General features: G+C 45.1%; 2 protein-coding genes and 1 long non-coding RNA gene across 21 annotated transcripts in view; 2 read left to right on the forward strand and 1 right to left on the reverse strand.

Moving 5' to 3' along the window:
• Positions 1–12,352, forward strand: part of DIXDC1 (DIX domain containing 1) — a 90,261-nt gene extending 77,909 nt beyond the window's left edge. For 7 of the 14 annotated variants that reach the window (XM_089333762.1, XM_070078086.2, XM_089333783.1 and 4 more), the window contains 3 exons: positions 6,139–6,244; positions 7,353–7,482; positions 9,126–12,352. In XM_089333762.1, coding sequence (XP_089189888.1) covers positions 6,139–6,244; positions 7,353–7,482; positions 9,126–9,206 — 317 coding nt within the window. In that variant the 3' untranslated portion in view covers positions 9,207–12,352. Of the gene's footprint in view, positions 1–971; positions 1,303–6,138; positions 6,245–7,352; positions 7,483–9,125 lie in introns of those variants that run through there. The other 7 variants (XM_070078092.2, XM_070078088.2, XM_070078125.2 and 4 more) reach the window with 4 other exon arrangements.
• LOC127483215 (uncharacterized) overlaps positions 1–15,431 on the reverse strand; it is a 32,092-nt gene extending 16,661 nt beyond the window's left edge. The window contains exon 1 of one of the 6 annotated variants that reach the window (XR_016234670.1): positions 15,292–15,431. This is a non-coding gene — a long non-coding RNA (uncharacterized LOC127483215). The remainder of the gene's footprint in view (positions 1–15,291) is intronic. The other 5 variants (XR_016234671.1, XR_016234666.1, XR_016234668.1 and 2 more) reach the window with 5 other exon arrangements.
• DLAT (dihydrolipoamide S-acetyltransferase) overlaps positions 15,358–15,975 on the forward strand; it is a 36,024-nt gene continuing 35,406 nt past the window's right edge. The window contains exon 1 of the mRNA XM_017343359.4: positions 15,358–15,725. Coding sequence (XP_017198848.2) covers positions 15,447–15,725 — 279 coding nt within the window. The 5' untranslated portion in view covers positions 15,358–15,446. The remainder of the gene's footprint in view (positions 15,726–15,975) is intronic.

Here is a 15,975-nt window from a genome sequence, read left to right on the forward strand (position 1 = left end):
ACCTTTCTGAAATGCCAGTCAGATCATACGACTCCCTTTTGTATCTCCTCATAGCTTAAGATTGATATCTTGGCCGGCGCTGTGGCTCAACAGGCTAATCCTCCGCCTAGCGGCGCCGGCACACCGGGTTCTAGTCCCTGTTGGGGCACCAGATTCTGTCCCGGTTGCTCCTCTTCCAGGCCAGCTCTCTGCTGTGGCCAGGGAGTGCAGTGGAGGATGGCCCGGGTGCTTGGGCCCTGCACCCCATGGGAAACCAGGAGAAGCACCTGGCTCCTGCCATCGGATCAGCGCGGTGCGCCAGCCGCAGCGCGCTGGCCGCGGCGGCCATTGGAGGGTGAACCAATGGCAAAGAAAGACCTTTCTCTCTGTCTCTCTCTCTCTCACTGTCCATTCTGCCTGTCAATAAATAAATAAATAAATAAAGAAGAAATGCCTTCATTTAAAAAAAAAAGATTGATATCTTATTAGTCCCGGTTGGGGCGCTGGATTCTGTCCCGGTTGCCCCTCTTCCAGGCCAGTTCTCTGCTGTGGCCCGGGAGTGCAGTGGAGGATGGCCCAAGTGCTTGGGCCCTGCACCCCATGGGAGACCAGGAGGAAGCACCTGGTTCCTGGCTTTGGATCGACGCAGCGTGCCGCCAATAGCAGCCATTTGGGGGGTGAACCAATGGAAAAGGAAGGCTTTTCTCTCTCCCTCTCTCTAACTCTGCCTGTTAAAAAAAAAAAAAAAAAAAAAAAAGATTGATATCTTAAAGGCTTAGCCTGCCAGTCTGAGTCCTTTGTAATTTGTCCTTTGTCGACTTTATTACCCCCACAACTTCTCAATGTATTCCTAATGCTCTAGCCTTACTAGTTTATTCAGTTCTCTACAAACATACATGATGACCCCATTTCTAGCCTTTACATGTATCTTTCCCTTCTTCTGGATGCCCTTGCTAACTTCTCTGCCTTGTGGTTTTTTGTTTTGTGTTGAGATTTATTTATTGGGGCCGGCGCTGAGGTGTAGCAGGTAATGACGCCACCTGCAGTGCCAGCATCCCATATGGGCGCTGGTTTGAGTCTCGGCTGCTCTACTTCTGATCCAGCTCTCTGCCATGGCCTGGAAAAGCAGAAGATGGCCCAAATCCTTAGGCCCCTGCACCCACGTGTGAGACCCGGAAGAAGCTCCTGGCTCCTGGCTTCGGATCACCACAGCTCCAGCTGTTGCAGCCAGTTGGGGAGTGAACCAGTGGATGGAAGACCTCTCTCTCTCTCTCCTTCTCTCTCTGTGTAATTCTGACTTTCATATAAATAAATTTAATCTTTTTAAAAAAGATTTGAAAGAGTTATTTGAAAGAGTTACAGAGTGAGAAGGAAAGACAGAAAAGGATCTTCCATTCACTGGTTGACTCCCAAATGGCCCCAAGGGCGAGCTGAGCCAGGCCAAGCCAAGAGCTTTTTCTGGGTCTTCCACATGGATTGCATGGGCCCAAGTACTGCTTTTCCCAGGCCATTAGCAGGGAGCTTGATTGGAAGTGGAGCAGCTGGGACACAAACAGGCACCCATATGGGATGTTGGTGTCATATGTGGCAGCTTAACCCATTATGCAACAATGCTGACCCCTAGCTTGTGTTTTTTTAAAAAGTGCTTTTTTAAAAAAAATTTTTTTAATTTTTATTTTTATTTTATTTATTTATTTATTTATTTTTTTGACAGGCAGAGTAGACAGTGAGAGAGAGAGACAAAGAGAAGGGTCTTCCTTTTGCCGTTGGTTCACCCTCCAAGGGCCGCCATGGCCGGCACGCTGCGGCCGGCGCACCGCGCTGATCCGATGGCAGGAGCCAGGTACTTCTCCTGGTCTCCCATGGGGTGCAGGGCCCAAGCACTTGGGCCATCCTCCACTGCACTCCCGGGCCACAGCAGAGAGCTGGCCTGGAAGAGGGGCAACCGGGACAGAATCCGGCACCCCAACAGGGACTAGAACCCGGTGTGCCGGCGCCGCAAGGTGGAGGATTAGCCTAGTGAGCCGCGGCGCCGGCCAATTTTTATTTTTGACAGGCAGAGTGGACAGTGAGAGAGAGAGACAGAGAGAAAGGTCTTCCTTTTGCTGTTGGTTCACCCTCCAATGGCCACCGCGCTGGAACGCTGAGGCCGGCGCACCGCGCTGATCCGATGGCAGGAGCCAGGTACTTCTCCTGGTCTCAAGCACTTGGGCCATCCTCCACTGCACTCCCTGGCCACAGCAGAGAGCTGGCCTGGAAGAGGAGCAACCGGGACAGAATCTGGTGCCCCAACAGGGACTAGAACCCGGGGTGCCAGCGCTGCAGGCGGAGGATTAGCTTAGTGAGCCGCGGCCCCGGCCCTGGTGTGATGCTTTAAAAAAGATTTCCTGTGGCCTGCACTTGTGATGTGACATTCTATGTAGGAATGGAGGTTAGAGTGCTGGTTCAAGTCCTGGCTGCTCTGTTTCCAATCCAGCTTCCTGCTAATGTGCCTGGGAATGCAGCAGATGATGGGCCTAGTACTCAGGCCCCTGCCATTCATATGGGAAACATCCATCTCTTTCTCCCTATCTTTGCTCTGCCTTTCAAATAAATAAAAATAACTCTTTAAAAATAAAGATATTTTTTACTTATTTGAAAGGGAGAGTTAAAGAGAAAGAGAGAGAGATCTTCTATATGCTTGTTCATTCCTCAGATGGCTGCAACAGCCAGAGCTGGGCCAGGCTGAAGCTAAGAACCAGGAACTTAATCTGGGTCTCCACATGGGTACAGAAGCCCAAGGACTTGGGTCATCTTCTGCTGCTTTCCCAGGCACATTAACAGTGAGCTGAATCAGAAGTGGAGCAGCAGGCACTTGAACTGGCACCCATATGGGATGCTGGTGGTGAAGGCAGCATGCCACAATGCCAGCCCCAACAGATAAATCTTGAAGAAAAAAAGATTTGTGGGAGTAGTGTTCTGGTGTGGTGGGTAGATCTACCACCTATGACGCTGGCATCCCATATGAGTGCTGGTTCATGTACTGGCTGCTGCTCCTTGCTAATGTCCTAGAAAAAGCAGTGGAAGGCGGCTCAAATGATTAGTCCCCTGCCACCAACATGGGAGACCCGGATGAATCTCCTGGCTTCAGCCTGGCCCAGTGCTGGCCCATGTAGCCATCTGGGGAGTGAACTAATAGAAGATCATCTGTCTGTGTGTGTCTCTCTCTAACTCCGACCTCCAAATAATTAAATAAATAAATCTTTAAAAAAAAAAAAGATTTTCTAACTGTGGTTTGACCTCTTCAAGGTGGAATTAACCTATCCATCTTCAGTCTTCTCATGCAGTTTGTACGGTTCTGAATTAGTATATTGTAATGTATATTGTAATTTTAAATTGTGCCTATCATCTATATTGTAACTTCTTGGAGACCAAAGACCATGTAGTTGATTTTTCTATTTTTGATATCTAGCACATAGTAGGTGCTCAGCAAATGTTTGCTTAATGGGTGAGTTATATAACTTAATGCTAAAAGTGAAAATTTTATTTATTGCACTACTACTATGTGCCAGACACTATGCTGGTTGCTGGGGCAAAGGAGACTCATGGTATGATCATGGGATTCTTTTTATTTTATATATTTTTTTAAAGATTTATTTATTTATTTGAAAGAGTTACACAGAAAAACGAGAGGCAGAGAGAAAGTAGAGGTCTTCCATCCACTGGTTCACTCCCTAATTGGCTGCAACAGCTGGAGCTGCACCTATCCCAAGCCAGGAGCTAGGAGCTTCTTCCAGGTCTCCCATGCAGGTGCAGGGGCCCAAGGAATTGGGCCATCTTCCACTGCTTTCCCAGGCCATAGCAAAGAGCTGGACCAGAAGTGGAGCAGCTGGGACTTGAACCGGCACCGATATGGGATGCTGGCACTGCAGCTGGCGGCTTTACCCACTATGCTGCTGCGGCTGGCTGGATCATGACATTCTTTAGGGAGAAATCTGAACACTTACTGCTATGCAAATAGATGAAATTTCCTTATCTTACACCCCTGTGTTAATGAAGCCCTTTGGCTTTCCCTTATTTTATTTTTTACAATTTAAAGAAAGATTTATGTATTTTCTTTGAGAGGCAGACTTACAGAGAGAGATCTTTATCCACCAGTTCACTTCCCAAAGGGCCACAACAGGAGGAGTTGGGCCAGGCCAAAGCCAGGGGCCCTGGAGCTTCATCTGATTCTCCCATTGAGAGTGGCAGGGGCTGCTGCTTTCGTTAAGTGTGTTATCAGGGATCTGGATTGAAAGTGGAGCAGCAGGTGTTGCAGGCAGTGGCTTAATTTGCTGTGCCACAATGCTGTCCCCATTCTCCTTTATTTTATTTTATTGAAAGAGTTAGACAGTGAGAGAGAGAGATAGAGAGAAAGGTCTTCCTTTTTCCATTGGTTCACCCTCCAAGTGGCCGCTACAGCCAGCGCATTGCGGCTAGCGCGCTGCGCGAATCCAAAGCCAGGAACCAGGTGCTTCCTCCTGGTCTCCCATGCGGGTGCAGGGCCCAAGGAGTTGGGCCATCCGCCACTGCACTCCCGGGCCACAGCAGAGAGCTGGACTGGAAGAGGAGCAACCGGGACAGAATCCGGCGCCCCAACTGGGACTAGAACCTGGTGTGCCGGCGCCGCAGGCGGAGGATTAGCCTAGTGAAGCCTAGTGAGCCACGGCGCCAGCCTTATTTTAATCTCTCTCCTAGAACTGTTCTCCTGAGATTGCCAGTTTGGTTGCAATCAATGCTTAGGGTAAGTTAGGAATAAAATATGTATAGGTAGAATTGCTGGAGAGATTATAGATATGTGGAAGTTTAATTATCTTTGGTCCTTATAATAAAGGTTTATGATAGATCTTTCCTACTTTTTTCTTAAAGACATAACTATAAACACTCATTTATTATATTTTTCCAAAACTATTTTTAGAGGATAGAGAGAAGTTAGAAACTTCAGTTAAAGACCACAGGACCAGAATGAGCAGTTAATTTAGCAGTTAAAATACTTATATCCCACATTGGAGTACTTGGGTTTGGTTCCTGGCTCCAGTTCCTGACTCCAGGTTTCTGCCCTTGTAAACAATGGTGAAAGCTCAAGTAATGGGGTTCCTGTCACCCACATGCAAAACCTTGAATGCATTCCTGGTTCCCAGCTTTGGCTTCGGCCTCTCTCAGCCTGTGTGGGCAACTGGGGAGTGAACTAGCAGGTGGGAGTTCTTTTTCTTCATCTGTCTTTTTGCCTCTTAATAAAAAAAAGAAGAAAGACCACAGGACCAACACATATGGATGCTATGTAGCTAAGAGTTAAGGTAGGTCTCCTCTACCTTTTAAGTTGGAAGCATTGGCCTTGTGGGATCTGAATTTTTTTTTTTTACTTTTATTTTATTTTATTTTTTGACAGGCAGAGTGAACAGAGAGAGAGAGAGACAGAGAGAAAGGTCTTCCTTTTCCATTGGTTCACCCTCCAATGGCGGCTGCGGCCGGCACACCGCACTGATCCAAAGCCAGGAGCCAGGTGCTTCTCCTGGCCTCCCATGCAGGTGCAGGGCCCAAGGACTTGGGCCATCCTCCACTGCATCCCGGGCCACAGCAGAGAGCTGGACTGGAAGAGGGGCAACTGGGACAGAATCCGGTGCCCCGACTGGGCCTAGAACCTGGGGTGCCGGCGCTGCAGACAGAGGATTAGCCTAGTGAGCCATGGCGCCGGCCTGGGATCTGATTTCTAAGGATCCTTTGCTCTTGTGGTTCTTCTTCCTATTTTTCTTTCCATGAATCACATGACTTCTCTTCTACTGTCCTCCAACATGTAAATATTGACAGAGTCTGCAGATCCTGCTGTGTGTCTACTCTGCCTCAGCTGAACTCTCTCCGGGCTTCTCTTCTTGATCTTCAACAACTTGCCTTTCAGATCAGTTGCTTTTCCCCTGCTAGAAAAACCTGGAATGGTGAGAAGCGATGATCCTTGTGATAGTGTCCACGTCCAAAGCACCACTTGTCATAGTGGTACCAGTGGTGATGTCTGGATCATACCCTATGGACATGGTGTTTGACAAGGGTGTGATCCATCCTCCTGAGATATTTGGAATCACTGGAAATGATGGGCTGGTTTGGAGCAAATGGGATGACCTAACCACATGGTCTCTCTGATTGCAGAGTTGCCTCATTCACAGAGCTCTCCAGCTGTCAGCAGCACCTGCACTAAAGTGCTCTATTTCACTGACCGGTCACTTACACCCTTCATGGTCAATATACCAAAGAGGTGAGATTCCAGGATCATAGTACTTCCAATACTGGTAACTTGCAAATGTGCTCCAAGGTTGGAAGAATAGTTTTTTTAAATGGTCAAATCTCCTGCCGATGGCTGCTGGTTTCAGCCTGGCACTCCTTCATTTTTGTTACAGTTCCATGGCTGAAGCTAATCCCCATTGAGAATTTGTGTTAAAAGCTTTCCATAAACTCAGTTAATATATTTTTCTCTAAGGGACATAGTTTTGAAATAATTTTTGACAGGCAGAGTAGACAGTGAGAGAGAGAGACAGAGAGAAAGGTCTTCCTTCTTCCATTGGTTCACCCCCCAATGGCCACTGCGGCCAGCGCACCACGCTGATCCAATGGCAGGAGCCAGGTGCTTCTCCTGGTCTCCCATGCAGGTGCAGGGCCCAAGCACTTGGGCCATCCTCCACTGCACTCCCGGGCCACAGCAGAGAGCTGGCCTGGAAGAGAGGCAACCGGGACAGAATCCGGCACCCCAACTGGGACCAGAACCCGGTGTGCCGGTGCTGCAGGTGGAGGATTAGCCTATTGAGCCGCGGCGCTGGCCTGAAATAAAGACTTTTAACCAACTACTCAGAGAGCTCATAGGATTCTCCTTTCCTAGAGAGTCTGCTTAATTTGGTCTGGGTGAGAAGCCAGCTTCCTAAAGAGAGAAGGATAAAGATGGTGACACTTGATTTACCAGTCTAGAGAACTGAAATATTGTGGCGAAGAAGGAAATTAAGAGAACTTAGACATGGTTGTTCAGCAGATTTGATTTCAGAGCCCTTTTGTCTTAATCCCAGAGAAAAACCAGTCTAGAGAACTGAAATATTGTGGCGAAGAAGGAAATTAAGAGAACTTAGACATGGTTGTTCAGCAGATTTTATTTCAGAGCCCTTTTGTCTTAATCCCAGAGAAAAACACGGGAAAGTGATTTGGCTGCTGCAGAAGCAATATATCTACTTTAAATTCTCAGATCATCCCAGATGCCATGCAGGTTATCAGGGATTCTGACCTAACAAGGCCATGCTATTTCTGTTGACTATGGCAGGAGGCTGGGTTTACAGATAACACGTTATCTTTCCAACCTATTGATTAATAATGTGTTTTAGTGTATTCTCCTTTCGTTATAGGTTGGGGGAAGTGACACTGAAGGATTTTAAAGCAGCTATTGATCGGGAAGGGAATCACCGGTATCACTTCAAAGCATTGGATCCTGAGTTTGGCACTGTTAAAGAGGAGGTACAGAATCTACAGAGATTGTAGGTGGTATTACTGGTCATCCCAGCTCAGGGCCTGGTACCCAGAAGTACCTGTGTTCCCTACTTAGGTCTGGATTGCCAGAGACTTCAATCACTTCTGATGGCTCTAGACTAAGAAGGCACAGAACGGTCTGAGATGTTGATAGCTTTAGTCTAGGGTTTATTACTTTGATTAAGAATTTTCTTTTTAAAAAAGTTTTATTTTGTTAAGGCAAATAAAGAACTTATTATAAAATGAAGGGCCCTTTTTTGTCTGTACCCACATCTTACAAAACTCACTTCTTACATAGAGTAAAAGAAACAAACAGGCATGAATATATGAAACTGTATATTATAAGCTGGTTGTTTCTCATGATGAAAGAAGCGTCTGTGTAGTCATCTGTGCTTGAGATCATGCTTATTCTCAACTTTTGAGTATTTTCTTAGCTAACACTTCTCTTCATGATCCATTTGCCAGGCAAAACCTTTTTTTCCCCTTGGTAGAGAGTTATGGGTTGCAAGTGCTTTCCTGTGGTTACAGAAAGAGAAAAGCTGGAAAACCTTATATTTTTTTTGGTAAAGATTTTCTCCCTGAGCTGTTTTAATAACCCTACTTTATTTGTAGTTTAGAAAATGAAAGAACTGCACCTGAGGAAAGTTAAGATTGGTCTTCCTTCCAATCCTTTCTTTCCAATGCCTTGTACCAAAATTTCCCCTTCTCAGTTTTTTTTTTTTTTTTTTAAGATTTATTTATTTGAAAGGCAGAGTTACAGAGAGGCAGAGGCACAGACAGAGACAGAGATCTTTCATCTGCTGGTTCACTCCCCAAATGGCTGCAACAGCCAGAGCTGGGCCTATCTGAAGCCAGGAGCCAGGAGTTTCTTTTGGGTCTCCCCTATGGGTGCAGGGCCATCTTCTTTGGGACTTTGGGCCATCTTCTACTGCTTTCCCAGGCCATAGCAGAGAGCAGGTGCCAGCGCTGTGGTGCAGTGGGTTAAAGCCCCAGCCTGTGGCATTAGCATCCCATTTGGGTCTCAGTTCAAGTCCTAGCTGCTCCACTTCTGATCCAGCTCCCTGCTAATGTGCCTAGGAAGGTAGCAGAGGATGGCCCAGGTCCTTGGGCTCCTGCACCCATGTGAGAGACCCAGAAGAAGCTCCTGGTTCCTGGCTTTGAATCAGCTCAGCTCCAGCCATTGCGGCCATTTGGAGAGTGAACCAGCGGATGGAAGACTTCTCTCTGTGTGTCTGCCTCTCTCTGTAACTCTTTCAAATAAATAAAATAAATATTAAAAAAAAAAAGAGGAGCAGCCAGGATTCAAACTGGCGCCCATATGGGATGCTGGCACCACAGGCAGAAGTTTAGCCCACTACACCATGGTGCTGGCCCATAATTTAGTAATTCTTATAAATCCCTATGAGCAAAGCAGTGTTAGGGATGGTTTATAGCTGTGAAACTAAGGAAAAGATATATATCAGTTACCAGCTGAAACAAAATCAAAATCAAAAACAAAGCCAAATCTACCTAGAAGCTAACTCAAGGCTTTCCGTACTCTGTTATCCTTTGTTTGAGATCTTTTTACCAGCAACAGTTGTTTAGTGAGACTCCCTGCCTTACTCTGTATTTTCTTACTGTTGTTTCCCTAGGTCTTCCATGATGATGATGCCATTCCTGGATGGGAAGGGAAAATTGTAGCCTGGGTGGAAGAGGACCATGGAGAGAATTAACCCAGAGTACTAGATTGGAACCTGGTTACTCCCTGGCTGCTTCACTCAGGAAGGGGACTGAAACCAGAACACACTGAGAAGTTTCTAGTCTGTGGGGCCAAAACAGAAGCTTCTCCAAGTGTGATGGCAACAGGCCAGTCCTGTTTCTGTGCCTGGTTTATCTGGTACTTAAAATCCCTGTCCAAATGTTACACCGTGGGTTCATCTGGAGTTCCTTGTCCGTGGGAACACAGTGTTTTGTTCTACTCTGAGGACAACAAACCGAAGGCCTTAACCAATGGGGATGGATGATCCCGCTCCTGTAGGGGCATGGCTGCTATTATCTGGAATCTGAGAACTGGATACATCACTCCTGTGTGTTACAGTATTATTTTATTTGGCCTCAGTAGTTGCAGCAATCAGAGTCCCAGCATTTGTACTCACAGACAAGGCAAAGGTACCAGCGTTTCTGCTACTTTGCAGCTATTGCAAACCAAGAATAAATCAAGAAGTGGTACCAAAGATGAAAGCCCACTCTTCAGTAATATTTTGAACCGTGTATGGATGGTGCTGAATTGTTTATTGATGGATAAAGGGCTGCCCATCTTGTGCTACACTATGCTACAACCATAATTAAATAAGACCTTGGGCTGCCTCTTCTGGTCTTAACTGATTCTGCAGCTTGTTTTTTGGCCCACACAGGGCATATTTCATGTACTGCTAGTTATCTCTAGGGACTCTTTAACTTTAGAGCCATTTATTTTTATTCAAACTGATAAACTTTGTTGTTTGAAAGGAATAAGGAGTGAATGGCTCCTTAACATCCAGGCGGGTATGGAAAGGTGCTGCTACCCATATCGTCTTGACTTTGTCTCATGACTTTTCTTTAGTTCATGGCATCTCCTTTACAGCTAAAAGGAGACAGACCATTAATTTCAGTATTTCTTTGTTATATATGAAAACTGAGCATGAATTACTGGTCTGCTCCTCCTCTTCAAGGCTGGATTTATTTTCCATTATGTATTTAGGCTGATTTTTTTTAGGGCACAATAGAAACCGTGGGGCATGGAGCATGAGTTGTGAATGGCAGGGTTGATTCTAGGTAACAAAGCCTAGAATAATTTCTCATGTCAAGTGTAGAAGCTATAAGTGTTCAACTTTCAGAGATCACAAATAACCTGGGTTTTCTCATTCATTCACCAAGCACCATCAACTAATCAGCCATTATTATTTATATATATTACCCATAACAGTCTATTTGTGATTACCAATGTGCACTGCCAAACAGAAAGAGCAGGACAGATAAGTTCTGGATTCTTGACCTGTCTGTCTCCAGTTCATCTCCCCTCTTTAGCCATTTCAACAGACTGCTCTTTGGAGCTCTGAGATGACATCTTGTTGTCTTTTAAAATGTCTTTTAAAAATAATTCATGTTTGGAGAATTCTTTTGTACTCATTTGTTTTTTGTCTGAGAACCATGTCTATTTTTATAACCCAAGTGTGAGTTGTTTATATTCTCACATTCAATTGTATACTGTATCCATTTTCTAGAGAACCCAGTAGCTTTTATACAGTCTCTTCTTACCACCCCTTGTGGCTTCAGAACAAGATTTATTTTGTTATAAGTATATTAATGACAATTCCTGTTCCAATTCTACCTGCCATTTTAGTTGTGGAAGGAGTTTGATGTAATTCAGTTGATTGCTCCTCTAGCAGACAGAGGAGCTCAAAAGACACCTGCTGTCTTTCATATAAATTTACCTGGTCTTCTCCTACTAAGAATGAGTGTTTTTTTTTTTTTTTTTTTTTTTTTGTCAGAAATGACTGGGAGAGTTTGGGGAAGTCAGCCAAAAGCAAGAATAATTCATTCTGAAGGCAAATGAGAAAATAGTACATTTTTTTTCCCAGGAGATCTGCAGAAAAAGTCCTCACATCACCAATTTCTTTGTTGCATGAATTTTAGTGTTTGTTATATATAGCATGAGGGTTAGCAGGCCAAAATTCATTATTGTATTTCCAGTAGTTTATCTTGAATTTCTATCAGTTTTTACTTGTCACTTTTCTTTCAGCAAAGTCTTACCCATTATGTGTAATTTACCTTTTCAGAGAAAATTAAACCAGAAAAATATTTCAAAGTCCTCTACCATACCTATCTTTCATCTACCTTTTGGAAAAGGAGCTGTAGTGGTGCCGTGCCACCTTAAAAAGCTGAAATTGAGTTCAGGGGAGAATATGAGATGTTTTTTCCCTTTAGCTCATTAGTCTCATGTGCCAGAGGTAATAACTAAACATCCCTACAAGATGAGGTCACTCCAGTAACTCTTGTACCAAATGCGTTAGTGATCCTTATTTGAGGCCCTCAAATGAGGAACTTTCTGAGCAGAACAATCTGTTGATTCATTCTGTTCTGAAAGGTTTCCTGTTCAGTTGCACTTCTGATTCATTCACGGTTATCGTCTCCTAGTGACATGGGAGTGGGATGGTCCATCCTGCTATTGCTGGTGTTCTCTTTTCTTGAGAAAACCTAGGAACTAGCATGTTTAGAGCTCATAAAATAATCTCTGAACCATACTGGAGCGGTTTATAAAAGACTCTCAAAAGCTAGAGTTCAGTTCCTTAAAAAGTCTTCAACACTGAAGACTGTTCTCTTATTGCTCAGTTCTCTAAATTCATTGGAATTGGAACACTGCATTTTGTATCTAAAGAACTTGAGTTGAACACACTTGGTAATGGCCAAAATGATTTACTAGCTTTGCAGCTTTTTCTGACCAGGTCAGTTATAAATTAGGAAAATATCTTTGTTTTACATCCAATCCCAGAGGACTCTATTTAAAAGCATTTAGGTCATAATTAAAATTATTTTCATTTTGTTTCCATAAAGTAAGCATTATGATTGCATACTGTACTGTCTGATTTATGTAAGAGATATAGCTTGCTTAAAATCCATATATATGTAAAGTTATATTTTCTTAGAAACATGGATGTTTGCAGCCATTGTTTTCAAAGAGATTATTGCCGTGTATTGTTTTACAGTGTTCTCATGAAGAATATGTTATACCAGAGGCTTCTGATTATCAAAGTGATAACCATTTTTAACTGCCCATGTGTACCAATTTATGAACTAATTAAAAAATACAAATGGAATAAAATGGAGTTTGCAAACTAAATCCCACTAATCATTTGTATTCACACTTATTGACTGATATTAACAAAGCCATATATATTTAGTGAAAGTAAATTTCCTCAAGTGAGCTCCTGGGTAGCATGTTTACATTACATGGAGAATGGAGATAAGAATTACTTTATTGCTACAGATATTTTACTACTGGTATTTCTAATGTAAGCAAAAAATACTACCAAGGAAAATTAATTGATTTAGCACTTCTTTTGAAATTATGTGTACATGTGCAATCAAGTAAGAATGTGAGAATGTAAACTGCATGACAGTCTCTGGTGCAAACACAAACAACGTGACTTTCTAAAATGTACATTTAAGAATAAGAAATTAGCTTAGCAGTTAGTTAAAGATGCTTGTTGCACATCCAAGGGCCTGGGTTTGGCTCCCGGATCTGGCTTCTGACTCCAGCCGATCCTGAGGCAGCTAGGATAGCTCAAATAATTAGGTTATCTTCCAGCTCTTGGCTCTGACCTTGTCCCAGCTGCAGGAATCTGGGGCATATATCAGGGGATGTACTATCTGTCTGCCCCTCAAATAAGTAAAAAGGGTTGTGTGCATTTGAAATAATCAGAATTCCTAAGTGAATCTGAAAGCTGCTTCCCCAACACCTAAATAGGTTTCAAGTTAAATGTTCAATGTATCTCATTCGTTAGCCTTGAATAATTTTTGGCTTCTGATTACATATTTTAATTTATTAACTGGCCACCCCATTGTGATATGTACAACTCAAAATCTTTCATAATCAACTATTTTCTCTTTCCATCCACCCAACTTTGAATCAGTGATATTGCCAGTCTACAAATCTATGTCACACCTGAGTATTGTTTTTTTTTTCCTTTAATTTTCTTTATCCAGTCTGTTTAGAGGGGTTCAGTCTTATTCTCTCAGGACTGATTTGACAGATCTAATTCCTAGTCTACCTCTGGGGTAAACTTGCCATCCCTGGACTGTTTGGACTGTGCCTTCTTAAAATTTAGCTACACCTAAGTCAGAAGCATATTAAAAATACAAACTCCCTATTCAAAAAGTGCAAAGCAAGGTTTAAACAAGCCTATCTAAGTGAACAGTGAGACCTGCAGCTCACCTCAAACGTATTAACAAAGGCTAGTTTAAATTGTATTTATTATTTATTTTGATTTTATTCGCAAGGCAGAAGAGAGATGAAATCTTCCACCTGTTGGTTCACTCCCCAAATGCCCACAAGAGACAAAGCTGGGCCACGCTGAAGTCAGGAGCCTGGAACTCAAACTGGGTCTCATGTGGGTGGAAGGGACTCAAGCAGTTGAGCCTCTCAGGGTGTGCATTAGCAGGGAGCTGGAATTGGAAGTCCAAAACCTGTGCACTCCAATGAGATGCTGGCAACCCAAGCATAAGTTTAGTAATTGTGAAGTGATTACATTTAAATGCAGGGGCGCATGCTGTGGCTTAGAGGGTAGCAGTGTCGGCATCCCAAATGGGTGCCGGTTCGAGCCAGATGCTCCACTTTTGATCCAGTTCTCTGCTATGGCCTGGGAAAGCAGAAGATGGCCCAAATCCTTGGGCCCCTGCACCAGCATGGGAGACCCAGAAGCACCTGGGTCCTGGCTTCAGATCGGCACAGCTCTGGCGTTGCGGCCATCTGGGGACTGAACCGGCAGATGGAAGTCCTCTTTCTCTACCTCTGCCTCTCTGTAACTCTGCCTTTCAAATAAATAAATATTTTAAAAAATTTAAATGCAGTGGGAAATAGCAAGGTATTTAGTCAATTCAAGAGAGTTAAAATACTTTATTATAATAAAGTTAACAGGATAAGCCCTTTCACTAAATTATTCTTCCATTGCTGCTTTGGTTACTCATAAGTATGGTTTTATGTAACTGTAACAATATAATTGCCCTACTCTTTATATCTCAAATACATTTTTCTTAATCTTGAAATTTTATTTCTCACTTATGTTAGGCAGCTGTGCCTCCTTAAACATTTCTGACTTAAGTAGGTATGAAATCGTATCTCCTATTTTATTTTTCCGAGTTAATTGCTAGCAAGGTTAAATCTGTCAATTATTTTTCCTCTAATTTCTTATTGTGTTCTTGGGCTGTGTGCATACTGAGGACTCGGTGATACAAATACGGTACCGGCTTTCTCCTAATCTTATATCCGCTTCAGCTTAGCAATGATGAAGTGTTTTCTAATTATGAAATGATAACCCTACAATAGAAGTGTTTAGACGGCGTTTCACTCATTAATTCCAAAGCTACGCATTCGGCCCCCACTGCGTACCCGGTGTACTACGCCAAAGTCTGGGGAGACATCCAAACGACACAGACGTTCTTTCTCACCTCACTGCCTTACGGTTCAGTTTTGGTACACTCTTCAAGCAGAACCTGTAGCTATTCAAATTCGGGATTAGCACAAATCCGTTTTGTGAACTGGAATCTTCACACAACAGAATGTAGAGATGGATCTTCTACTTGGCGGTCCTTGGCACCCTGGGGCTGGAAAGCCTGATCACTCCAGCTCCCGGTGGGGCTACAAACCAGAAACTAATTTTTTTTTTAACCCATGTAGCTCTCATTGAGCGGGGCCCCAAGTCCCTAGGTCACTCGGCTTCGCAGAAGCGAAGGGCACCTCGGCGAAATCCTCTGCTTCCTGCTTCCCAGCTTTTCCTCAAAACGTGGCCAGCCCAGGCAACCCAGCCCTCTCAGACCACTCTGCCCCCATTCGCCTTTCTCCGCCTTTCCACGGCACTGCCTTTCGGCCGTGGTCCCGGCGTCTCTTTAGGCTCCGTACTACCCTCAGGAACACTTTCCACTCCCTCCCCCTCATTTCTCCCCGACTCGCGTCCGCCTGGACTGGACTGGAACAACCCTGCCCCGCGGCCACGAGGAAGCACCCGTCGCGTCCCCGGCCAGCTCTTGGAAAAGAAGGAAGGAAGGGGTCCAACGCCTCACCTTCTCGGCCTGGGGAAGGGGGTGGAGTGAATCTCCGGAGCCCGTTTTACGACAGCTTGCGGCAGCGCGGGGTGGCTGACGGCAGAGCCGTGCTGCTCTTGCGGAGGTCACTCCGGAGACGCTGCTGGTTGTGGGCTGCGGGAGTCGGTGGCATTATGTGGCGCGTCTGTGCGCGACGGGCCCAGAATGCCGCCCCGAGGGCAGGACTCGGGGCTCGGTGGACGGCCTTGCGGGAGGGACCCGGAGCTCCGTGCGTGGCCCCGCAGTCTGGTCCGGCTCCGGCTCGTTGCAGCAGAGCAACCGCGGTGTATGGCGGGGTCCGGGGACTGTGCGGGTGGAGCCCCAGCTCTGGCGCCACGCCGCGGAACCGCTTACTGCTGCAGCTTTTGGGCTCGGCCGGCCGGCGCTGTTATAGTCTCCCTCCGCATCAGAAGGTGAGACCGCCACTCGCCCTTCTCGGGACACGGCTGTCCTTCAGGCAGGCCGTTTGGTCTCGGAATCCTTCGGAGGCCTCAGGGATCTCGCAGCTTCTCCCAGTAGCTGTCATCGCTGCTTGTCCAAGCTCCCGCGGTTCCAGGGGTGTGTTCCATTGAAAGGAGCGCTCCAAGCCAGGGGCTGCTTGCAGAACCCTCTGTCGATTCGTGCTTGGTGAGACCCACAGGGCTTGGAGGGGGAAGCCTGTCA

This window comes from Oryctolagus cuniculus, chromosome 1 (genome assembly GCF_051225735.1).
Source record: "Oryctolagus cuniculus isolate XC-2025 breed Fujian yellow rabbit chromosome 1, ASM5122573v1, whole genome shotgun sequence".
NCBI classification, from domain to species: domain Eukaryota; kingdom Metazoa; phylum Chordata; class Mammalia; order Lagomorpha; family Leporidae; genus Oryctolagus; species Oryctolagus cuniculus.